The 26,980-nt window shown below is 42.3% G+C and overlaps 1 protein-coding gene and 1 pseudogene across 1 annotated transcript in view; both read right to left on the bottom strand.

The window, feature by feature from the left end:
- Window positions 1–26,980, bottom strand: part of TRPM3 (transient receptor potential cation channel subfamily M member 3) — a 138,282-nt gene that overhangs the window by 58,219 nt on the left and 53,083 nt on the right. The window contains exons 7-11 of the mRNA XM_033163651.1: window positions 21,272–21,344; window positions 13,406–13,506; window positions 11,357–11,491; window positions 10,633–10,683; window positions 137–172 (exon numbers count right to left, since the gene is read on the bottom strand). Coding sequence (XP_033019542.1) covers window positions 137–172; window positions 10,633–10,683; window positions 11,357–11,491; window positions 13,406–13,506; window positions 21,272–21,344 — 396 coding nt within the window. The remainder of the gene's footprint in view (window positions 1–136; window positions 173–10,632; window positions 10,684–11,356; window positions 11,492–13,405; window positions 13,507–21,271; window positions 21,345–26,980) is intronic.
- On the bottom strand, window positions 22,509–26,038 carry LOC117055245 (annotated as a pseudogene).

Here is a 26,980-nt window from a genome sequence, read left to right as displayed (position 1 = left end):
GGGGAAGGGGGGAGAGATAAAGTTGATTATTATGTTTACCACACAGATTTCTCTGTAACTATGAGAGGTTTTTAAAAATGAAATAAAATGTTAAGAAAACATAAAAATGTATTATTATGCTGGTTAATTAATTCACCTTAAAATAGATCCAACCGAAACCTGGATATTCACGCTTGGAAAGAAGACATAAATTAAATAAGAAGTTGCATTAAAACGTAGCAGTAACAGAAGACAATAAGTTTCAGAACAAAGGATTCAGGCTCTTCTGAGAAGGAAAACAGGAAACATCACTGCAGAACAAAAAGAAAAGCAGGAGGGCAAAGCATTTACTAGAGGAGGACTCCGCCTGCCCACTTGCTGGACTCTAGCTATGGCCTGTTCACCGCCTGCTGAATGTGTGCGTACTTTGGCAACCGCCCTGGGGCAGTGTGTGTGTCAGGCTCTGTCCAATTGTTTTCTGTAGACTTAATCATGGAACCATTCCCACTCAACCCTTTAAACTTTAAACACACACTTCTAACTCTTTTCCCGCATACATTCCAGAATGCTCAACTCCCTCCAATTGTTCCTTAAATATAACCTCCACCTTTATTTCCTGGGGAAAGTTGCTTTCATTCACATTGCTAGCAAACAAGAGGATAATGTTTGTGCTTTTCAAAAGGTGCCAACTCTATACAGGATTTTAAAATATCATACTTTTCAGTTGAACTTTGGGTTATTCTTCTTGCCTCTGCAAGCACATGCCTCTGAAGGCACAGTCTGAAAACTAGCAGGCGCTGGATGGGCCTGGGTCTCTTTTGTTGTTGTAATTAGATTTTTCAGAAACAGACACTTATGCCAGTAATTTCTTCCCAAATATGATTCTCATGTGAGACTTTCCAATATCCTCCATTTTAAGTAATAATTGCTTTAAATCTTGTCCAAAAATGGGTTAGCCTGCAATATTTTACTCCATTGGCCAACAATGAATTTACATCTTGCTTCACTGACTCTGAACTCTCCTAATATCAAACTGTAAATGTTTCTATGTTATCATTCCAATGCAAAGTTTAAAACTATGCAAATGAATGTTTGTGTCCCCTGAAGTATTTGTCCTTTTCAGTAAATAATTTGACAGTGTTGCGGTATCAATGCAGAGAGCTGCCCATGTTTCACAAAATGCCACTTTGGGACTATTTTCTTCACTCAGGCATTGCAGTGCACGTCTAGGATTTCCATGATGAAGTAAAGCAATTCCCAGTTCTCAATGCGTATTTGGTATCAGGTGTAGATACCAGAAGTTTCTTGCAAGCATGAAGAGAGAGCACGTGTGTGAAATCTAGCAGGCGCCTCCAATTCAGACATTAGGATTGGGCCTAAGCTCTAGATTCCAACTATCATAAAGGGCTATTCAGCAAATTTTACTTCTGTGCTTTCTTCATAGCTATTTGCCACATGGATACTGTAATCAGCTACACATAGACTGATACAAAATGTTAAGTGAACGTCAGTCCTCACTCAGCCTAACTTCTTTTCAGACTAGAGGCTTGATCAACCAACAAAGCTCTCTTCCTTCTGGCACTTGACATATGATACTGAGATCTTGTCAGGCATGCGTAGATTTGATCATGTTTGGACTGCGACTGCAAGAAGGATCGTTCAGCTTTATTAATATTTTTCAAACAAACAAACAAATGAGCACACTAAAAAAGCATTTTACAATACTGTTTTATTTTGTTGGTCTTTCTTATCTAGAAACAATTTACTCTGGAATAGTTTACATCTTCTAAATAAACCTTTTAGGAGTAAAATTATACAAATCCAGAGACTGTCACCAGCACCACAGACACTAATTCTTTTAATATACAGTATACATAACTCGCATATCCTCCAGCATTTCTCTGATGGAAACAGGGACATTCTACATCAGGAAGTTTCTCCCACATTTGATCTCCTGCACACATAGACGTCACAGACACATTCACATCAGTCACCTCAAGCCAATTACAACCTCTTTGCCTCACAGTAAAGAATAAAGGTGGGAGGGAAGGGATTGTGTACAACACCTTCCACAGATACATGGAATGAAATAAAAATTTAGCTTAAGGTGCCTTGAGTCCCTGTCAGGGGAAAAGGTGGGATGTAACAACAACAACAACAACAACAACAACAACAACAACAACAACAACAACAACAACAACAACAGTGAGAATGATCAGGAACATGTTGTTCAGTCGTTCAGTCGTGTCCGACTCTTCGTGACCCCATGGACCAGAGCACGCCAGGCACGCCTATAGAATCATCGAGTTGGAAGAGACCACAAGGGCCATCCAGTCCAACCACCTGCCAAGCAGGAAACACCATCAAAGCATTCCTGACAAGCCTCCGCTTCAAGACCTCCAAAGAAGGAGACTCCACCACACTCCTTGGCAGCAAATTCCACTGTCGAACAGCTCTTACTGTCAGGAAGTTCTTTCTAATGTTTAGGTGGAATCTTCTGTCTTGTAGTTTGAATCCATTGCTCTGTGTCCGCTTCTCTGGAATACTTCTCTTTTGAATACTTTTGGTTACGGACTTATACATCATTTGTTGTTGAGTTAAACCTCTCATGTTTTACATTGTAACGAATTATACGTATGTGACTTTAAAAAGCTGTTTTTCTGTTAGAATTTACAAGCCTGTAACTCTTACCAGAATATATATCTTTATTTGACTGCAACTCATGAGTAGGATTATTCCTAGTATTGAAATTTCTGGCCAGAGTTCTTGGTGTGTGTGTTTTTTGGTATATTAATAACAAGAACTCCAATTTATCTAACGCTTCTCTGGAGCAGCAGAAAACAACCTTTCACCCTCCTCTATATGACATCCTTTTATATATTTGAACATGGCTATCATATCACCCCTTAACCTTCTCTTTTCCAGGCTAAACATACCCAGCTCCCTAAGCCGTTCCTCATAAGGCATCGTTTCCAGGCCTTGGACCATTTTGGTTGCCCTCGTCTGGACACGTTCCAGCTTGTCATCCTTCGAACTGTGTGCCCAGAACTGGACAAGTATTCCAGGTGAGGTGGACTGACCAGAGCGGAATACAGTGGTACTATTACTTCCCTTGATCTGATGCTATATCCTATTGCAGCCCAGAATTACATTGGCTTTTTTAGCTGCTGCATCACACTGTTGACTCATGTCAAGTTTATGGTCTACCAAGACTCCTAGATCCTTTTCACATGTACTGCTCTCACGCCAGGTGTCACCCCATCCTGTATTTGGGCCTTTCAATTTTTTTGCCCAAGGTGTAGTATCTAATTTCTCCCAAATATAAAATCTCTGTTTGCTTGGGCCCACTTTTAATCTGTTATAAGGTCATTTTGAGTAGGGGTGATCCTGTCCTTTGGGGTAACATAGCAACAACTACTCCCCAATTTGGTGTCATCTGACAAACTTGTATCAGATGCCTCAAGCCCATCACCCAAGTCATTGATAAAGATGTTGAATAAGACTGGGCCCAAGACAGAACCCTGTGGCACCCACTAGTCACTTCTCCAGGATGAAGAGGAGCCATTAATGAGTACCCTTTGGGTTCGGTCAGCCAGCCAGTTACAAATCCACTGAATGGTAGCATTGTCAAGCCCACATTTTACCAGCTTCTTTACAAAATATCATGGGGCACTTTGTCAAAGGCCTTGCTGAAATCAAGATAGGCTACATCCACAGGGTTCCCTTCATCTACCAGGCTTGTAATTCTGTCAAAAAATGAGATCAGATTGGTCTGACATGACTTATTTTTCAGAAACCCATGCTGACTTTTAGTGATCACAGCATTCCTTTCTAGGTGCTCAGAGACCGTTTGCTTAATGATCTGCTCTAGAATCTTTCCTGGTATTGATGTCAGGCTGAGTGGGCGGTAATTGTTTGGGCCTATCTTTCACTGCCTCCCACAGTTTGGCCAAACTCATGCTAGTCGCTTTGAGAACACTGTCCAACCATCACATCCTCTGTCGTCCCCTTCTCCTTGTGCCCTCCATCTTTCCCAACATCAGGGTCTTTTCCAGGGAGTCTTCTCTTCTCAAGAGGTGGCCAAAGTACTGGAGCCTCAACTTCAGGATCTGTACTTCCTCTGAGCACTCAGGGCTGATTTCTTTAAGGATGGATAAGTTTGATCTTTTTGCAGTCCATGGGACTCTCAAGAGTCTCCTCCAGCACCATAATTCAAAAGCATCAATTCTTCGGCAATCAGTCTTCTTTATGGTCCAGCTCTCACTTCCATACATTATCTGAAGAAGTGTGCATGCACACGAAAGCTCATACCAAGAACAATCTTAGTTGGTCTCTAAGGTGCTACTGGAAGGATTTTTTGATTTTATATTTTGTTTTGACCATGGCAGACCTGTAACTTCCATACATTACTACTGGGAAAACCATAGCTTTAACTATATGGACCTTTGTCGGCAAGGTGATGTCTCTGCTTTTTAAGATGCTGTCTAGGTTTGTCATTGCTTTCCTCCCAAGAAGCAGGCGTCTTTTAATTTCGTGACTGCTGTCACCATCTGCAGTGATCATGGAGCCCAAGTGAAATCTCTCACTGCCTCCATTTCTTCCCCTTCTATTTGCCAGGAGGTGATGGGACCAGTGGCCATGGTCTTAGTTTTTTTGATGTTGAGCTTCAGGCCATATTTTGCACTCTCCCCTTTCACCTTTATTAAAAGGTTCTTTAATTCCTCCTCACTTTCTGCCATCAAGGTTGTGTCATCAGCATATCAGGAACATACCAGAGAGCAAATCCTATTGAACTTAGAGATTCGGGAGGATAGCCGTCATAGTCATAATAAATAACAAGATGAAAGGTGAAAAAATATTTTTAAATAATTCCAGTGGCACCTTAAAGATCAACCAAATATAAGCTTTTGTGTGTAATATACACTTTGTCAGATACACTGAAGCAAAGGTCGCTTCAACCTTATAACTGTCGATGACAGTAATGGCAGCTGGTTCCACAGGGAAGGGCAAGGGATTTTTAAAGGGATAGATGACCAAAATTAGCTTTAGTATGTATAATGGGACAGGAATCCATATCTCTATTCAGACCAGGTCTCTCCATAGTTTTAGTTTGGTAATGAGTTGTAATTCAGCAACTTCTCTTTCAAGAGTATTTCTAAAATTATTTTGCAATAAGACAGCCACTAAGATCCTGCACAGAATGTCCTGGGAGACTGAAGTGCTCTCCTATTGGTTTCTCTGTTTTATGATTCCTGATGTCAGATTTATGCCCATTTATCCTTTGGCGTAATGTTTGTCCTGTTTGTCCAATATAGAGAACTGAAGGGCACTGTTGGCATTTGATAGCATATATAATGTCGGAAGATGAACAATTAAATAGGCCTGAGATAGTATGTTTGATGTTAGGGGGCCAATAATGATGCTGTCTGGGTGTATGTGGCAGCAAAGTTGGCATCTAGATTTATTGCAGGCTCTTGTGCCAGTGTCCATGTTAAGTCTGGTTGTTGTATTATGTGTGTGAGGAGCTGTTTAAGATTGGGTGGCTTTCTGTAGGCAATGAAAGGTTTTCCTCCCAGAGCTTGGGACAGAGAGCTGTCATTATCTAAGAGATGTTGCAAATCTCTGATGATGCATTGAACTGTTTTAACTTGAGAGCTGCATGTGATTACTAGCGGTGTTCTATTGTTTTCTCTTTTGGGTCTATCTTGCAGCAGGTTCTCTCTGGGTATCTATCTGGCTTTGTTGATTCTTTTTTAACTTCATCAGGTGGGTATTTTAGTTCTAAAAAGGTTTGCTGTAGATCTCTTAGGTGAGAGTCCCTGTCTGTAGAGTTGGAGCAGATGCGGCTGTAACATAGGGCCTGGCTATTGATTGTTTGGTATGTTTAGGTTGGTAGCTGGAGGCGTGTAGATATGATTGTCGATCAGTTAGTTTTTGGTATAAGGTGGTATCTATACGCCCATCTTGTATTTTTATAGTAGTGTCCAAAAAATGTATTTCTTGTATAGATTGATTCATTGTTAGGTTAATGGTGGGGTGAAAACCATTGAATGCCTGGTGGAAAGTGTCCAGGGTCTGTTGACCATGTGTCCAAATAATATAATTATCGTCAATGTAACGTAGGTACAAAAGAGATTTGAGTGGGTAGGAATTTAGGAAAGGTTGTTCCAAGTCTGCCCTGAAGATGTTGGCGTACTGTGGGGCCATACGGGTACCCATTGCTGCGCCGCTAATTTGGAGGAGCAAGTCATAACCAAATTTAAAGTGATTGTGAGTAAGGACAAAGTGGCAGAGTTTGGTAGCAAAATCTGCTATGGTTTTGTCTGAAATTGTGTTTCTTATGGCTTGTAAACCATTGTTTTGTGGTTTGTTGGTATACAGAGATTCCACATCCATGGTGGCCAATATAGTGTTACTTGGTAAAGTATTTTCCTCAGAAAATCTGTGGTGTTGCGTACATAGCTAAGAGCACAGATAGCATATGACTTCAGAACAGAATCCATACAACCGGAAACACCCACTGCAATAGTGTCAATACCTGAGATGATGGGGCGTCCTGGATTTCCTGGTTTCTGTATTTTGGGAAGAAGATAGAAGGTCCCTGGTCGAGGTTCTGTTGGTGTGTTATGAGAGGATCTGTTCCTGGATGTGTGAGGGTAGCTCCTTAATAATCTTGTTCAGTTCCTTTTTGCATTTCTGTGTGGGGTCTAAGTCCAGTTTTTTTGTAAAAGGCAGTATTGGAAAGTTGTCTGTAAGCCTCTTGGGTGTAATCGGTTTTATTCATAAGACGACAGCTCCATACTATCCCTTGCTTTTTCCTGTAGGACTAATTGCAGTCGTTAACAGTCTTCAACAGGTTTACCATACCCATTAAGTCAATCACTCATCTCCTACTACCCTCCTGAGTAAAAACCCACCCTCCCATACCCAAGGGTATGGTGACTTCTGTTTCCGTGTATCTGAAGAAGTGTGCATGCACGCAAAAGCTTATACCAAGAACAAACTTAGTTGGTCTCTAAGATGCTAGTGGACCATTATTTTATTTTTACATATATTTCGACTGCATCAGACCAACATGGCTACCTACCTGAATCTAGCTCCACCTTTGTCTGCCTCTTTAATTATAATGTCTGGGTTGTTCCTGAGATTGTCTAAGGCCCTTCTTTCAGCATACTTTAGATTTTGTTGTAAATGATGGTGTTTTCTGCTCACATCTGGGACATTCTGTGCAGGATCTTAGAGTGGTTGTCTTATTGCAAAATAATTTTAGAAATACACTTGAAAGAGAAGTTGCTGAATTACAACTCATTACCAAACTAAAAACTATGGAAAGAGCTGGTCTGAATAGAGATATTGGATTCATGTCCCATTATACATACTAAAATCCCTTGCCCTTCCCTGTGGAACCAGCTGCCATTACAGTCATCAACAGTTATAAGGTTGAAGCAACCTCTACTTCAGAGTATCTGAAGAAGTGTGTATTACACACAAAAGCACATACCTTGAAAGCTTATATTTAGTTGATCCTTAAGGTGCCACTGGAATTATTAAAAAAATATTTTTTCATCTTTCATCTTGTTATTTATTATGACTATTGAACTTAGTGGGACTTAGTTCTGAGTAAAACTGATTAGGATTGCAGTGTAAGGCTGTCCAGTCTTTACAATGTTACTTGGGAGTAAGCACCATTGAATATAGTGGGACTTACTTCTGAGTAGACATATAAAGCCTTGCAGTGTAAATTTCCATTTACAATAAAGGAATAAACACTCCATGTGTTTCCTAAGAAATGAAGCATTGCAATTAAAGAATTTAAAGTGGATTGGGGACTTTTCCCTTCAAAATTATTGGAAGGGCTTTGTAAGCCAGCTTCACTGTTTCCTCATTTGGTGCAGGGATTTTATTTTCAGGATAAACAGGACTTGTTTTTGCACCCCCCCAAACCACTTTTAATTGTTCTCTGAGACATGGAGGCGATCAAATCAGAAACTGGGATGGCTTCTGAGACTGTCCCTGGGAAATCGAGTTACTTGGAGGGTATGAACGCATAGACAGAGTGTTGGCAGCAAGCATCACCTTCTAAACTGTGTCCCCGAAAAACTAAAAACTGGAAATGTTTATATGAACATTAGAGGGCACTATTTACTTTCCCCTTTTGTTCCTTTGGCTGATCAAAGTATAGTGTGGCAAGTATAGTTATTTTAGATCAAATCCTTTGCCAGCTTAAATTCAAATTCAAATTTTATTGCGGCTATAAGCCCATAAAAACATAAAATATGTAATATATGACATAAAGTTACAGCAAACCATAGACCCTGGAGTCATAGGGAAACAGCACAAATACAAGTTTTAAATTGCAACCAGGGAGCAGAAAACAAAAGTATTAGTGGTCGTGTAGTTGGCCACAGTGCCTTTTTTGAGATATGACAGAGTTTAGAAACCTTGCCACCTGCAAGGTTGTATAGGAGTCATTGTCTTGCAGGAGTAAGGCAAGGTGTGACTCAGCTGGTGCACCTGTAAGTTTCTGAGTTATTGGTCTTAGTAATTTTGCCCGAGCCTCACTATGCAGGGAACAGATAAAGATTATATGATGGAGAGATTCCGTTGACTTTTTATCACAATCACAGAAGGCGGAAACTAGGCCCTTGCTTAATAAGTAGAGGCTACTGATATTCCCGTATAAGTAGAGGCTACTGATATTCCCGTATGAGAGAGATAGATGAGGGGTCTAAAGGGTAAACAGCTCTTCTTTCCCACAAACTAATTGAAACATCACCCAGCATTCAAGAGATGGAATCCAAAGCTGGTCTGGGATCACTCACTCATGAAGCTTAGTGGGTTTTGTTTAAGTCTCAAACATTGGCACAGGTGGCCTTTCCTTGTCCTCCCCACACAGCAGTATCCTCTGAAGGATCCTTTTCATTTAGTTATCTGAATGTTGTGCCTTCTCAGGATGGTATTGTGAAGCTGTGCAATAAATTAAAATTAGCTATTGCAAAAGGGCAACAGACTACCCCAAAATTACACTGGTTTGATGTGGAAACCGGCTGCTTGCAGAGCCCTGCCTTACTTGGTCTCCCTTTCCTTACTGCAGTGTAATGAGGAGGTTCACAGAAATCCTAAACTATCCTTAAGCTTTTTGAAGCTTGCATACTGCCATTTACTGCCTTACATTTCCTCATATTTGGCTATTTAATTTGCAAATACTGCAAAATGCCACCAATATGAAGACATTTAAATTACTCATCAGACTTAATATTTAAACTTAATATACAGTGAAATCAGGCGGACACAGAGAATTAATGCCTCTGCACACATAATACTTCAACATGTCACAATTTAAACTTTATACCTTAGATCCCAAAAGACTATGGTTTAGCTACCAGGCTTTAAAATGCACCAGAATCAGAACACCTACTTCAGAAGAGTCATCTGTCTCAGTCATGCACTGTGAACCATTTGACTGTCAAAATAATATTACTTTCCATTAAAAGGCTATTTTCCAGAATGACATTCCATTTAAATCGATGTCAAGCTCTCTGATAGATTGTCAGAGGAGGAGTGGATGTCATTGCTCATGTATGGGAGTGCTGTAAGTCACCCAATATATTGTAACACATTTCTTTCTTACAATTTACATAAAATAAAAGGGCAACTCCTAATGTGCTAAGATTTCTTGTTAAAGCTATTTCTGGGATATTGCTATTGGTTTCTGCAGTGTTGTTGTTGTTGTTGTTCAGTCGTTCAGTCGTGTCCGACTCTTCGTGACCCCATGGACCAGAGCACGCCAGGCTCGCCTATCCTTCACTGCCTCTCGCAGTTTGGCCAAACTCATGTTAGTAGCTTCGAGAACACTGTCCAACCATCTCCTCCTCTGTCGTCCCCTTCTCCTTGCCCTCCATCTTTCCCAACATCAGGGTCTTTTCTAGGGAGTCTCTTCTCATGAGGTGGCCAAAGTACTGGAGCCTCAACTTCAGGATCTGTCCTTCTAGTGAGCACTCAGGGCTGATTTCTTTGAGAATGGATAGGTTTGATCTTCTTGCAGTCCACGGGACTCTCAAGAGTCTCCTCCAGCACCATAATTCAAAAGCATCAACACTTGCTTGCAACTCACAGAAAAAGAACAGAGAAGCAGAAAAGTTTAAATCGTTATTTCTGGCTTCCATTCAGGTACTACTGTACATCCAAGGGATTTATGCTTGAGAACAACAGAAGTGATGTAAATGATCTTTCAGAATTTTTCAAATGATATTCCAAGGCTCCTTAATTTCAATTACTTCATAAATGACAGCGTAAAGGCCATTATCAACAGAGCAGACCCCATTCACACCATCTTCAAACATCTCCAGGCATTTTTTTCAAACTTCTGAAACTCTTTTGCTCCCAAATTCCTTTGTTTCTCTGCTTTCTAGGGAATCACTTAACTGTTACTGCTAAAAACAGCACATTTTGAATCTATCTCAAAGCATCTAAAGTCACTGAAAGAGCAGCCCAGTTAACTGCATTGTACAGACACACACTGCACAACTGAAGACAGGAGACAGGAGAAGGCTCTTACTGAAAGCTCATGCAAAACAGGGGCTGTCTCTAAGGACAAGATAGAAGCAGCCACAGCATTACCTTCAAGCTACTGTCCACATGTTGGACTCTTACCTTTTTGACATCTCTGACAAGATGATACAAAGTGTTGGATGGTCCGTGTCTCTGAAAATGAAGGACAACAGAGGACCAAATAGCTTTAACCCATCAAAAAGAAGTAATTTGAAACAAAATACAGATGGCACAGATGTTTGGTATGGTTTCCTAAACTATCAACAGCATGGCAATTTTATAGTGTTCATCTTTACAAATATCTGACCCTTGAATGGGCAGATGTACTGGCCAGATGGCACTTATATATACACTGCAGGTTTTCATCAGAGGGAGGTACAAGTTCATAGGCTTTTATCTGCCATTACATCATACCACCTTTATTCTGGATTAATATAAATACTGTCACGATCAAAATAAAGATTTGTCAAAGGGAGGAGGGATGCTTTTTGCATACAGATATCCCAAAAGCACTGCATGAAACGACTATTTTTAGCTACCTGTCAACAAATAAAATGAAAAGAAGTAAATGGACCCACATTACTACTCGGTGCCAACACTAAAACTTGGAATTTGAAATAAACACCTTCAGTTTGGAAAAATCTGAGGCATCGTGACACAAAGTGAGGCCTGACATCATAGGGCTGCTTGGTGCGGCTTGGGGAAAACAGTCTGGTGGGCCAAAGTAGCCCCATGGGTGGAGGTTCTGTGCACCAGCTTGTTGGAAGTTGAAGCAAACAAGCAAAATCAACAGACAGACAGAAAAAATTGGTTTAGTTTAGCCTACCGTATTGTACAATTCCTCTAGTCTGGAGATGGTGAGAAAACGGTGCATGCTTACTCCATTCTCTATGAGCAATTTTACAAAATCTACTCTGTCCAACACGAGGGCATCCAACATGGCTTGCTCAAGAGATCCCACCTAAAAAAGGAAATAAGCCAGTCAGACTATCTTCATGGTGAGTTTGATACAGACATCAAGGTGAATGCCCAGCTTTAGTACAGAGAAGAAATACGGTCAGTTTCACACCTCTTCTGGCATCTTAAAGGCAGATTCCAGCAAAACATTCCATGTTTATGTAATGACTTTTCAACACAATCATGGGACATTCTGAGAAAATAAAATTACAGCAGTCACAAAGAAAGAAGATGAATGGGAATAATAATATGATTTTTTAAAAAATGGATGAAAGACAAAACAATGTGATTTATATGAATATGTAACAAAACAAGCAAGCTTACTAATGATGAGGGTGATGATGATGATGATGATGATGATGATGATGGAATGATCTGTAGCCTTAAGCAAAACACACAGGGTAGATTTCAATTTGTGCTAAGTGAGGAAGAGGTGCCCCCTCACACCAGGAGACTTCCCCCTCTCTTCTCTCCTGCACCTCCTATACCTCTTTTGTGGTTTACTCCAAACCTCCAGAGCAGATTTAGGGCATGGACGGGTTGTGGGCATGGGAGGGCAGAGGGGGGGGGACTCCCATTGCCCAAGGGGACCTCATTTTGTGCACACAACAAGTGAGCTGCATCCTGCCCAAAGGTTCTCAATTAGGCAGAGAGCAGGAGTAAAAAGGCACATGGCAGGCAGACTCAATATTCATTTCCAACTTTGGTAATCTAAAGACTGCCATGTTTCTCTTTTCTTTGGCTGTCTGCCTAGCCAGAAGGGTTTGGAGACAGATCTGGGCAATGGATAGGCTTTTTGTTTCCAAAAATGGGGTCAATTACTGCTTCTTTGTCTCAGAATCATAGGTGTGATCTGAGACTGGTAGCACATTGCAGAAACAATCCCAACCTATTCACAATCTCCATCCTGAGACTGATGGCCAGTAGCGGTCTGTGGAGCTGTTGTGCTCACCTGTTGTGAGCACTTGCACACCTGTTGTCTGGGTTGCTGCAGCTTACTCTGAGGTGGGGGGGGGGGAGGGAGAGAAGAGGTTGGCACAATGCACATGCACCAAGACAGCTCTGCCACTGTCTTTGCAACACCCTGACCTGGGTAACGGCAGTGATGATGTGAACTCAGGTGAGGGATGCCCTCCTGCCCACTGCTACTGCTTGTGGAATGAATGAATGAATAATTTATTATTTATAACCCGCCCATCCGGCTGGGTTTCGCCAGCTACTCTGGGCGGCACCCAACAGATTAAAAACAGAATAAAACAGCAAACACTAAAAACTTCCCTAAACAAGGCTGCCTTCAGATGTCTTGTAAAAGTCAGATAGTTGTTTATTTCCTTGACCTCTGATGGGAGGGCGTTCCACAGGGCGGGCGCCACCACTGAGAAGGCCCTCTCCCTGTAACTTTGCTTCTCGCAGTGAGGGAACCGCCAGAAGGCCCTTGGAGCTGGATCTCAGGGTCTGGGCTGAACGATAGGGGTGGAAATGTCAGGAATGCTTTGGTGGTGTTTCCTGCTTGGCAGGGGGTTGGACTGGATGGCCCTTGTGGTCTCTTCCAACTCTATGATTCTATGATTCTATGAAATGCTCCTTCAGGTATACAGACATTCTGGCTACAACTTCTAGCTAACATTTTGTTCTTTGTTGCTTGTTTGTGCTGTTTCCACCTGCTTCTTACTCTGGGTAACATCCAGCCTGACAAAGAGTTCTTACTTGACATTTTGTGACATTTTAGATGGCCCTAATAAAGGTATTGCCCAACTGCACATTTTGGAACAAATAAATTCCTTACCTGTAATGCTAAAGACTACAGAAGCCACTAGATGGCAACATTTCCTTTAAGAAGAAAATCCCTTTTAAAAATGATTTCCCCTGCCCACATTAAACTGAAAATTATGATATTAGAGGTGTATATATACTGTACCGGCCACTGTTGCCCATAAATAAAAATCTGGCTGCGAGCGATGTCTACTCTGTTCCAGGCTAATGCTAGACTCAGTTGATCTGGAGCAGATGCATTTGCGCCTATACAAAAAGATGGGGGGGGGTCATGGGATGTGAGCAGAAGACAGAAACACAACGCAGGTGAGAGTCCAGGGTGGGCTTTTGCATGCTTTACTGTGTAATAATAATAAAAAAGAAACTTAACTATTCCTACTCTCTAAAGTAGCTAAAGTTTGTAATGATACATTTTACTGGAACAAGTTAAATGCTACTAACTTAAATCATACAGTATTTGCTTTCTAACCTTAACTAGATGAGACATCTACACACTCTGTGTAGAGTGCAATCCAGAAGCACATGAGCTCCTGATTCACTACTGCCATCTCCACAGGGACATAACTGTTTTTCCTGTGGATTTTTTTGAAATCGACCCTCAAATACAGCTGAAGGCAGCATATTCAATCTTGCAAAAGTGAAAGCGCATCTGTATTTTGGAATTGTTAAATTTTGCAAATAGGGTGCCAAAGTGTCAAAATGACTAGGTGAAAATAATCATACCATGGCCAAAATTTCCTTATTGTGGCCAGATTATTCTGTAACTCGATATCATATTGGCACTGTCTAATTAAATTATTTGCTTTACTGAAGTCCAGTGTTAATAACTGTTGTGGTGATAAACCAGAAAAGTAAAGCTTTTGATTGACAATTTTAGTCCTAGAGATCTCATGACAATCTCATGATACTAAGGGTAATAGCCTGGTGGGGTTTAAATTTAGGCGAAGCCAATAATTAAATATCCAATGCCAAATCTGTAATTCAACAGAAGGGAGGCTAGCCTCTAAGCTCAATGAAGCATTTGGAACACAGGATGGAACAGAAAGAACATTGCCATAGGAACTTAGATTGAACAGCTTCTGTAGATCCAAGATGAGTGTTTGTCCAAATCTGAGCCCCATACAATAACTGTGCTAGGAGTTTAGCTTTAAACACTTCAAGGGCTGATGGTATGTGGTTGCCACCTTTTGTATGGAAAAGGTGTGTCAGAATTTTGGCACTTTGTGAAGCTTTTCGCTTTGCATATTTCTGATGTGCCCCCCATGACCCTGTTGACTGGAAAATAAGGCTGAGGTATTTAAAGACTTTAACTTGTTCCATCAACTGATTATCTATATACCATCTATGGGCCCTATAGTTTCTTGAAAACGCAATGGCTTTAGTTTTTTGTAATTCACAGGCAGCTGTTCCCTTTGGCAGTATCCTGCAAATGCCCTCATCAATCTTTTTAGGCCCACTTTTGTTTGAGATAGAAGTACCGCATCATTTGCATATAGAGATGGGTTTTGTGGCCAATTTAGGGGTGTGATATTCTGGAGATGTTAAACTCTGGACAATATCATTTATATATAAATTAAACACTGTGGGAGCTAGGATACAACCTAGCTTAACTCCCTTTGTGGCTGGTACAGATCCTGTGAACTGCCCATTTGTAGAGCAATGCACTTTCAGCACAGTGTTTTCATATAGACATTGTCAGGGAACTGCCACCTGGCCCGCTGAGGGGAACGGAGAGAGTCAGATCTAAGTTAGGGGGTGTTCAGAAACCCACGGTGTTTTAGGAGTTAATGGGCACCCCAGTTTGAGTGGCAGATACCCTTTGGGAGGCGGGACCTTCTGCTCTTTAAAAGGAGGGAGCGGCCGTTAGTGTGGAGGAGAGAGTGGTGACTGGAAGAAGGAGGGTGTGGGGCCAGGTTAGGTTTAGGTTAGGTTAGGATCATTGAAGATGTGTACATGTTGCTGAAAGAAAGAGTTTACACTGTTATGAAACTAAGCTTATGAACCATTACTGAAACCATTATGTTCTGTAAGAAATAAAGACCTCCTATTGTTGAGCTAAGAAAATATCGTCCAGCGAGTTATATAGGCTCTTGAGGAGGGGAACTCAGGGAAAGGACAAAACTAACCTGAAGGGGAATAGTTTGTGTCTTGGAGTTCCCTCAGGAGGGGCTAGTGGGCGGAAACCCTGGTATTGCCACAGAGTTGCTAAGTGGGCTTAGCTAACTGATATAGTGAGGGGATCTAATAAAGAGAGACCCCGAACTGTAGGCAAAGAAGAGTTTAACCCCTGAAGCCCTGAGCAGAGGATATCACCGGCCACGGCCGCTGGACAGGAAAACTCCCGTTACTAAGAAATTCCCAGATTACTAATCAAAGGGAAGTGAAATAACAGGCGGACCTTAGAGGGACAGGTGGGGTGCATTGTAGTTTGACCCAGAACACCTGATTAAAAATTCACTTAGTAACGAGGGGAGAGTCTGAAGTGGAGGTTCGTCGCAGCCCCGTCGCCTTCCAGCGTGAAGAGCAGCCACACCTCCCATGGGGAGGAAGGGGAAGGGGCCAGCCGGGACAGGAGAGGGCTCGGGGATGCTGCTGAGAGCCCCAGCATCTCACCTTGTCTTATAGATGGGAAAATACGGTATATAGAATCCCTGGAATCTCTATATCCTACTGCAGTGTTTATCATTGCAGGAGATTTTAATGCACATATGGGAGCCAATAATGTAAATTTGTACACTCATTATAATTAGAGTCTGGAACCAGATATTTCCTTAGTCAGAGGTACTTCCCATCAGTCTAAAGATCATAGATGTAATTATTCAGGGCTTTGTTTAGCCCAAGTTGTAAGGCGGGAGGGACTTGCTAATATTAAACGGCATGACAGAGGGCGATCAGCCCGGGGAATAGACCCACTTTACAAAGCATGGAGGCAGTGTGATAGATTATGTTGCCATCTTGGGATTTGCATATAAGTTTGTTAGGGAGTTTGAGGTGGGCCATAATATTGAAAGCGATCATCTACCTCTAACAATGGTACTAGTAAAGAGAATACTTACATACCTAAAAGGTACGCAAAACATGTGTATAAGATTACCTGCATCTAATTCTAGTGATCTACAGGTTTTTGTAGACAATGACTTTGCCAGTTGTCCATCAACCAGAAAATCAACAAGTGGTCTAGTGGTCATGTTCAGAGGTTCATTAATTGGTTGGAAATCCAAAAAGCAAGGTTTTGTTGCCACATCTACATGTGAGGCAGAATTTTGTGCATTATCTGAAGCGTGTAACAAAACCACACGGTACATCCAAGTACTTAATGACCTAGGCTACTCTCTCCCTCTTCTATTTGTACCTTGTGTATCTGGGGTTTTTGTAACAAGCCTTTGCCTTTGCTTTTCCTTTTGGACTTTTGACTCTGCGTGGACTTTCTTTACTGCAAGACACTGTGCATCAGTTTAGCATGGAAAAGAGGAGACTGAGAGTGTGGGAATACACTCCGTGGGTTTCTTTGAACCCGCGATTATTTGTGTTAAGTTAATGTCAATTATGTGTACTATTTAACATGTTCTTCCGTGTAGAAGTGAAAGCGAAAGCAGGGCTCAGTAGGCGTCTTGCCACTGAGATCCCTCCGCCTAGACTTTTTGGTTCCAGAGGTTTGAACTTGTTAATGATCAGTTAATCTGCTTCCCGCCTTTTTGGGGGGCAGCAACAGCGTTCCGATTGGTAAAGGTATTGATTGTGACGTTGCTTCTTGGTTGTCAATAAAAGGCTGCGGCTCCCCGTTTTAGGCGGACAGTCAGAGTTAGGGTTCGGATGATTCAGATGTAGATAGTTGGGGTTTTGGGGAACGGGTTGGTTGGGTTGGAAGCGCGTGCAGGAGGTAGAGAGGTTAGCTTGCGGAAGAATTGGCGGTTTAGGCTTTAGCTAGCTTTAGTTTTAGTTAGCCTAGAACTTGCGGAAGAATTGGCGGTTCAGAGTCAGCTAGCCTAGGTAGTGTTAGAACAGTTGAGGCTTAGAGAAAAGTAATAGCCTATGCAGGTCAGCCAAAGCCATCTAAAGAAACAGTGGTTGTTTGTCTTTATTTCGTCTTAATTTAATTTTTCGTAGTCCATTGGCGCTTTTGCCTGGCCGTAGTTTTGGCCACCTCTTATTTGGGTACATTACTTAAGGGAACAACTTAGGAGGTCGCAAGTGCTTATAGGTACTTTTACGAGGCACTTTTTATCCGAACTACTCACGCACCCTTCAGATTTAGCCTGGCGGACAACGGCGCGGTGTGAGTTTAAGCTCCGGAATTATCGGCCGTCCCGTTCGCAGGCTTGGCCGGCGCCCGTGCAGGAACGCATGTGAGGCGCTGGCCGCAGATCCCCGGCAACTGGAATCCCGTGTGCAGTTGACCTAGTCCTGCACGCGGGAGACTCCAGCAAAGAATCCCCGCATGAGAGGAGATATGATAGCCATCTTCTAATATCTCAAGGGCTGTCACATGAAGAGGGAGCAAGCTGGTTTTCTCCTGCTCTGGAGGGTAGGAGTCAAACCAGTGGCTTCAAGTTACAAGAAAGAAGATTGACAGTAAGAGTTGTTCAACAGTGGAACAGGCTCCTCAGGAGGGTGTGGACTCTCCTTCCTTGGAGGTTTTTAAGCAGAGGTTGGATGACCATCTGTCATGGATGGTTTAACTGAGATGTATTTTAGTTCTGATGTATTTTTTCAGTCTTTCTATGCTGCTATTATTTTTATTGTTTTGATTTGTGGTAAACACCACCTTGATTCTTTTATATTGCATATTTTATATGCAATATAAAATATATTCAAAAGAAACAAAACACAAATAAGTAAATATTATGTAAAAGAAAAGTGCCATCAGCTGGTTTCAATCAGAAACTGTTTATTGAAGCAAGAAGGAACTGTTAAAGGGGTGGTGGCCAAGAAATTTCACAAGTGCTACTAGGGCATCATTATTTTCCTCTTCATATTTAAATTAGTCAATCATCTGGAAATTCTGTTGGGCAGGAAGCTCTTTGATTCTCTGTTTTACATTCCCTTTAGACTTCAAGAGGAATGAAACCTTATCAAGGCAAAAAATGCTCTATCAACATCACATGGTTTCTGTGTTGTTGCTAGGATACCCCCTTCATTTGTCTATCTGTGCTAGAAAGCTGCTTTTTCTACCTTGTGCCTCTGGGGTGGATTTGCATCATACTCCTGTTACGACAGAGCAAACCACAATCTTTGCTGCTTCTTCTTCATGTTTCTATTAAGCATCAGGACTATGGATGCATTTTAATCTAATCTCTGGTTTATTCCACAATGTATTCATTTTTGTTTGTTTTTTAAATAGCATATCCAATTTGATTGAAGGCATACAATGGCGAGGAAATCCCTCTCCTGCAAAAGCAAGGAATAAAAAGTAGTTCTGTCCAGCTGTGTGGGGTCCAATATAGTTTTGTTTAGGATATAAGGTAAGAAGTATAATTGCAATCCTGATTCTTTAGCAAATGCTTTCTGCTTTTTTATCAAAGACTCAACAATACAACACTATGCACAGTATCCACTTGTAAAGAAGGGAAGCTCCTCCACATTCTTCATCTCCACCTGAGCCGCTTGCCGGGAGCCATCAGCCTATTTTACTAGTTAGGATCTTCCAGATTGACCTCCCCTTGCTCTGGCTTCTGTGCCATGGTGTGGGGGGTGGAGAGAGGGACAGGCCTCTTTGCTGTGCTGTGCTGTTCTGGTTTTTACAGAATGCAAAAATGCCCACCTCTCAGTTCCACATACTGTGCTATGCTAATGTCCTGCACTTTAGTTTCAAAGCAATCATACAATCATTTCATGGTTGACACTCCTTGCCCCTTGCATAAAGAGGATGGGAGAAAATGTGCTCAGCAGCTGCAGGACGGAAGACTTCTGAGCATCATTCACGGCACAATTACAAGTGAGGAGGAACGCAGAGGAAGCATCCGGTGCAGGTAAGCTTAGCAATATGCTCCAGTGAGCACAACAGCAGATCAGACTGCAGCAACGGAAAAACACAGGCATCACCCAGCGTGCTGCTTTCCAGATATTAACAGGACAGATGCTGTAAGGATTTGGGCAGCCTTGCAAATCATGTTGGGGAAAAGACCCAAGTAATAACAACCCTCCACTAGGATGGTGGCCCTTCTTGTAACTCAGCAGGGATGAGGACTCTCCCAGACCCTAACATGACAAGAGACCTATAAATGGAGCACCACTGGGTCTCAAAACACATATTGAAGGGAGTTCTGTAGGATTATTATTATTATTAACAAAAAATCCAAATAATTTCTTAGTGGGCTGTGAGTTCATGAAGAGAATGGATGAACAGAAAGAAAAAGGCCCTTCTGGTCATTTTTAGCTAAATACTAGTTTTTTGTAAAGTACTCTGGAGTTTGTTTGTTTTTTCAATGAAGCAATGTATAAAGTTTATGAAATAAAAATAAAATAAATAAAATAGTAGAGTTGGGGGTCGTCGTCCCCCGACAGAGAAAACCTGGGGGAATTGTCTACCAGATGAAAAAGTAGCTTGGGAGAGTGGTTTTTTGTTGAAAAATGATCAGCAAGTAATGATCAGCAACTCTCTCTCTCCTTTCCTCTCCTCCAAACTCACAGCCTTTGGCTTAAAAATACAGAAACAACACAGTACTGTAGTCTGTATATGTGTAGAGTGAAACATATTGCATAGAACATTGAATTGCTTTTATCTGTCATGTCAAATAAATAATTATTACCTATTGTAATAAAAGACAACCAAAAGGTGCACAAACTCTCTTGTTGATTCTGCTTCTATTTTGGAAAACTAAGACCACCATCCCATGCAGCTAGATAATTATTTGGTCCCTTATGCTGTGAGTGCTGTTTTCCATATACTGATGGGTCCCTTGAAACTGCAGAGTTTCACTTACTACCTCTTGCCCAACAGAGCATCTGTTTTGCAGTAATAATATCACTAAAATGCAGTTTGAGTAAATATTATACAATGGTTCAGAAGCAAGCATTCAGGAGGTACCAGATTGACAGCATCAGTCTGTCAATCCAAACCCCAAACAGAAGGCTTACATTTGTTCCTGTAATTCTCACCGAATGCAATTCAATCCTAACCATGGCATATGGGCCTGACTCACATTCTGGATCTCTTGAACAAGCTAGCTCTGGATTTATGTGACTTTGAATCTGGTACTGCCTTTGTGTTTGCTTTGGAGCCATAAAATATTTGGCTGCACATTGGCCAGATTGTTATCCACCAGATTCCTGATACACAATAATATCAATCATATGCTCTCATGATGTTAACATAATGAAAATTAATCTGATCTGAGGTGTCTCTGCTTTTCCAGGGTAAAAATATTTGTTGCGGGTGGCGCTGTGGTCTAAACTACTGAGCCTCTTGGTCTTGCTGATTAGAAGAAGTTCAAATCTGCGCAATGGGGTGAGCACCCATTGCTCTGCCCCAGCTCCTGCCAACCTAGCTGTTTGTAAGCACACCAGTGCAATCAGATAAATAGGCAATTAAATAGGCTGTGGCAGAAAGGTAAATGGCGTTTCCATGTGCTCTGGCTTCCGTCACAGAGTTCCATTGCGCCAGAAGCGGTTTAGTCCTGCTGACCACATGACCTGGAAAGCTATCTGTGGACAAATGGCGACTCCCTTGGCCTGAAAGCGAGATGAGCGCCACACCCCATAGTCGCTTTTGACTGGACTTAAACATCCAGTCAAACATCCAGTCCTTTACCTTTTACCCATATCCCATCTTTCCCCAATAATGGAACCAAGTGTACATGGAAGGCATTGCCCACTTACTGGTAGTCCTCAGGCAGGCACCCATCCAGATACTGACCAGTCCCAGACCCACTTAGGGGCAACCTTTTGCACCTTCAGACCATACCTTGGGATACTAAAAGTTTGCTACTTAGGCATCATACAATGCAGGACTGATGAACGAAGAAATGTGTGTAAATGTGTCAAGGACTTTCTGTGCAGAAAACACTATTACCTTTCAGCAAAGCTGTCAAGATGGCCAGGTCAATATCTTGGTGTCCTTCTGATCCCATGCGAAACACTGTAATCTGGAATGCAAGAATAGATTGTTTTTCATTAGACATTTCTAATACTGCATTTTAAATGTGGCACTTAAATGAACACAATGCCACCAGGTCTGTCTGTCTGTCTGTCTATATTCAGCCTTGAAGAATCTGAAATACAGAGATACTCTGGGCAAACCCAACTGGCTGCCTACAGGCTATACATTCAGAGCACATTTTTCCCCTTCAAAGAATTCTGGACGCTGTAGTTTATTAAGGCTTGCTGGGAATTATAACTATGTAAGGGGCAAACTACAGTGCCCAGAATTCTTTGAGGGAAATAATGTGCTTTGAATGTGCTTTATAGGTATTGTGTTCACTGCCTAGCATTAATGCAAATCAGAATTCCAAGGCCCAATAATGCATCAAGAAATGGAGACATTACACAGCAGTACTAAATATTTAACAGAAGCAGAAAAGTATTGAAGCTTCAAAACAGAAAGGAAAATTCTATATGGAACCTATTATAATAGTATTGTGAAAAAGTCATGATTTGTTCTACTTTGGCAGTTGTTGAGAGCAAGAAGTTGGGAAAGCTACTAATGGCTAACCTAACTGCTGTAGAAATGTGAACAATTCTAAATCATTTATTTTAAAACTTGAATACAATGTGCATTCAATGTGTTCATCTTGAAAGTGCCACGATACTCTGATGCTTTTATAACTACTAAATTCAGCATCTTAAGAATGGTCAGTTTAAAAAATATTATTTATTTATTTATGCATAAAAATATACATATTTTTTTTACCAACAGTATTTCTATACCTATACTATGAAATTCAGGGGCTGTGTCCTTATGGGCTGCAGTGGGACGAGGGAATCACCCAATATCTGTGGGAGGGGTCAGTGGAGGACAGATCTCTCTACCCAGTTTGGGGTAATTGTCCCCTCCCTTTTAAATCCAGTGTGTGTGTGTGTGCAAGGAACCAAAACCTTTTGCCGAGTTCTATAACTAAGCCCAGGCCAGGCCTCTTGTTCTTTGTTCTCACTTCCCCAGACGCTACATCTCCCAAGAAGAACACACTGTGGTTAAGAGCCAGGGCTCTCTACAGCTGCTATCCCAATAAAGGAAAGATTAGGAAATCATGAAGAAGTATGAATATATATATATATATATATATATATATATATATATATATATATATATAGCTTAATCACTTTTTAAAAAGCTTCCAAAGTAATCACTTTGAACATACATTTCTTATTATACAAGGGTAGAAGTTACAAAATTTTGTATTTGCACATAAATTGGGCAATATTATCCAACACCACAAGGGTGTAATTGACACATTTTTCACTTAGAGTGGCAGCACAATCAGTCACCTTCTCCCAGTATATGATAGCATGATCTGCCATCTCTGCTGTGTCTGCCAGATAACCTGTGCCAAATCTATATATATATAAATGTTCCCATTGCGTGCGCGTCCGGCCGCACCTTGCTCCGTAACTGCTGAACCAAATCACATCAAATTTAGGACAAAGCGTAACATGACCATGGGGGACGGATATAGCATAATAAAAATTAAAAAACACACCTGTCATGCCTAAAATATAGAATAAAGGCCAAAAAAATGGCGCGCCTATTATAAAAGGAATGAAGACTCCAACCTGCTGACGTCATCAGACCTGACCAGAGCAACAATGCCTTTGCCCTCACCTAAAATGGCCGCCGCAGCTAAGCATGTGCCGAGAAAAAAAAACACGGAGCAGGAGGCATGCCTGAGAGGTCGCACTGAGTAAGACCAGCTCTGAGGGGATTGTGTCACTGGGGTGCGTGATTTTTGGACTGGGTAATTTTGGGACCGGGGTGGGGGAGAATGCTCTTTAAGGCTCTAGTGCCCTAACCTAAAATGGCCACCGCAGCTTCGCATGTAAAATGCACCTCTGGGTTATTTGTGGGGCATAGGAATTAGTTCATTCCCTGCCCCCCCCGCCCCAAATATAGTCCGGCCTACCACATGGTCTGAGGGAAAGTGGACCGGCCCACGGCTGAAAAAGGTTGCTGACTCCTGCTCTAAAGGGACAGGGAAGAATGAAAACAGGAGCTTCCAGAATACTCTCGGGGTCAGGAGAATTTTAAAAAGCAAAAACAACAACAACAACAACAACAACCCCACAGCAACGCAAAAGTGGGGGGGGGGGGAGACAGAGAGGTGCCAGGCAAGAGTTCAACGGGAGAAGCTGTGGGGAGGCAAGCGAAAATGGGAAATACGGAGAGGAGGCAGGCGGGAGTTCAACAGGATAAGCTGTGGGGAGGCATGCGCTTTCTCTTTTACATCTTCCTTTGCCATTTCATAATAATAATAATAATAATAATAATTTATTATTTATACCCCGCCCATCTGGCCGGGTCTCCCCACGCACTCTGGGCGGCCTCCAACAAATACCAAAATACAATACAAAGTCACAGTTTAAAAACTTCCCTAAACAGGGCTGCCTTTAGGTATTTTCTGAATGTCAGGTAGTTGTTTATTCCCTTGACTTCTGATGGGAGGGCGTTCCACAGGGCGGGCGCCACTACCGAGAAGGCCCTCTGCCTGGTTCCCTGTAGTTTTGCTTCTCGGAGTGAGGGAACCGACAGAAGGCCCTCGGCACTGGATCTCAGTGTCCGGGCTGAATGATGGGGATGGAGACGCTCCTTCAGGTATACTGGACCGAGGCCGTTTAGGGCTTTAAAGGTCAACACCAACACTTTGAATTGTGCTCAGAAACGTACTGGGAGCCAATGCAGATCTCTCAGGACCGGTGTTATGTGGTCCCGGCGGCCCCTCCCAGTCACCAGTCTAGCTGCCGCATTCTGGATTAATTGCAGTTTCTGGGTCACCTTCAAAGGTAGCCCCACGTAGAGCGCATTGCAGTAGTCCAAGCGGGAGATAACCAGAGCATGCACCACTCTGGCAAGACAGTCCACAGATAGGTAGGGTATCAGCCTGCGTACCAGATGGAGCTGGTAGACAGCCGCCCTGGACACAGAATTAACCTGCGCTTCCATGGACAGCTGCGAGTCCAAAATGACTCCCAGGCTGCGCACCTGGTCCTTCAGGGGCACAGTTACCCCATTCAGGACCAGGGAGTCCCCCACACCCGCCCGCCTCCTGTCCCCCAAAAACAGTACTTCTGTCTTGTCAGGATTCAACCTCAATCTGTTAGCCGCCATCCATCCTCCAACAGCCTCCAGGCACTCACACAGGACCTTCACCGCCTTCACTGGTTCTGATTTAAAAGAGAGGTAGAGCTGGGTGTCATCTGCATATTGATGAACACCCAACCCAAACCCCCTGATGATCTCTCCCAGCGGCTTCGCATAGATATTAAAAAGCATGGGGGAGAGGACGGAACCCTGAGGCACCCCACAAGTGAGAGCCCAGGGGTCTGAACACTCATCCCCCATCACCACTTTCTGAATACGGCCCAGGAGGAAAGAGCGGAACCACTGTATAACAGTGCCTCCAGCTCCCAACCCCTCTAGCCGGTCCAGAAGGATGTTATGGTCGATGGTGTCAAAGGCCACTGAGAGATCCAGCAGAACCAGGAAACACAAAATGAGCCACAGCAACGCGTGGCCGGGTCAGCTAGTGCAGATATAAGTATTTTCCAGTGCTGGAGAGTGTTAGATAGAATGTCCATAAAAAATATCTGTGTGGCAGCAAGTATAAGGAAGGAAAGCAAAACAATCACAATAAACTTATGTAAGGACAATGGAGAAAATCCCCATTTAAAAGTACTTTTTTCCTGAGGTAAAGAAAGTTTGTCCACATCAGCAAGCTTAAATTGTTCCCACTGGCTTGTATCAAATCATTTCATTGTGGAATTGATGTTGACAGTAAGACAAGGCAGTTTGGTTTCCTTGATCACTTTGATTTTCTCTCGGAATTCTTGCATCTGTTGCAAAAACACAGTGGGTTCAGACACCTCTTTAAAGGCTTCGGCAATATTAAAAGCGGTTCGTTGTTCTCGTATAACAGTGTTCAGTTTATTAATTTCTGGATCATATGCCTGCATGGCTGCAAGCTTCATTGTCTCAAAATCTGAAAGTATCTCATTCTTTTTTTGTTCCAGTGTATACTGCAATTTCTCAAAAAAATAAATAAAATCTTTTACTCTGTCATAGTCCTTTGTCAGCATCTGGAGGGCTTTGCGCTTGCTGGCTTCCAGGGTGTCTAGCCGTGAAAGTGCATCCCCACAATGCCATGTTTCAAAACCCTGGAACAATGTTTCAAAAGCAAGTTTTTCCTGGAAATAAGCATCTTCAATGGAACAAAACGCTTGCTTTATATGATCTCCTCGAGTTGCACAGATACCACATATCAACTGTGTGTCTGTTTGGCAGAAAATGTTGAGAGGCTGACTGATGTGTACTTTACACACAGGAATCTTTGAGGTTACCTTAATCTTGTTATATTTCTCTACAATACCTTTGAGGGAATAGTTGACTTGCAGGTTGTTAACCCCTGTCACAGTGGTTTCCTTCCGACATGTTGGGCATTTGAAGAGAGACTGTCTCCAAATTACATTCCGAGCATTTCCCTCCCAAGTCCCTTCCAAACATTTATTACAGAAGTTATGTGAGTTATGTGAGGGCTCGGGGATCCTCAAACAAACTACAACAAATGGGGCATGTAAGATCTTCTTCAATGAGCTCCATTGCGGTCAGCCCGTCGCTCAGGAGGCCACAGAGCCGCCTTGGCTGCCCCAGGAGGCAAGCAGGCCCGTCTCTAGGCTCCTCGCCCCCATATATGTATATAATCTGAAGAATGAGTCTGCTTTAATAATTTCATGGTACTAGCAGGCCAGGTAATTTTTTTTAATGAGATGTATTTTCTTCTTTCATTGCAGAACAAATAAACAGGGCCTTTTCCCAGCTGGAACTCGCCGGAACTCAGTTCCAGCCCCTCTCAGGTGGGTGCCATTACCATTCTAAGAGTATGAGGGAGTTCATGGTGAGTTCCGGCACCTCTTTTTCTAGAAAAATAGCACTGCAAATGAATATATGCCAAACATCCTGACTATGGCGGCATACACACGATGCTTTAAAACATGTTGCCTCCCCCTGAAATCCTGGGAACTATAAGCCCTGTGAGAGGTAAAATGCAGTTTACAGGATTCTTTGGGGGAAAGCCACGTGCTTTAAATGTGCTTTGAATCAGGCTGACAAACCCTCCAAGCACAGGGTAATTATCTAGCAGCAAAAGGAGTAGAAGGTAGAGATGACATGCCAGCATCCAGTCCTGTAGCAACTACCTTCCACTACTCAGCTCCCTGGGATTAAGCCAGTTAACAGGATCAGCAGCGTTGTCACAGCAACAAGACTATTTTATCCTATGCAACCAGCAGGAGGAGTGCACTAGCTCGGCTGTTACAAATCATTTAGCAGACACACAAGCAAAACTAGCTGTCTCCTCCCCTGCCCAACCAAACAACCCCATTCCCTGCCTTTTTGTGTTTGGGAAAATGATGGTGTGGGTGACATGGAATACAGCACAGGGTAGAAAGAGGTTTGCTCTTTCCAGCCTTTTGGATAGTCAATGCTGACTATCACATTATGTACACCTGAAAAGACAAATTCCTTCTGCAAACAAGTTACACTGTTCTGAAAGAACACACCATTGCGCTACAAAAA

This window comes from Lacerta agilis, chromosome 11 (assembly GCF_009819535.1).
Source record: "Lacerta agilis isolate rLacAgi1 chromosome 11, rLacAgi1.pri, whole genome shotgun sequence".
Taxonomy (NCBI): Eukaryota; Metazoa; Chordata; class Lepidosauria; order Squamata; family Lacertidae; genus Lacerta; species Lacerta agilis.
This window is presented reverse-complemented; position numbering and strand designations above follow the sequence as displayed.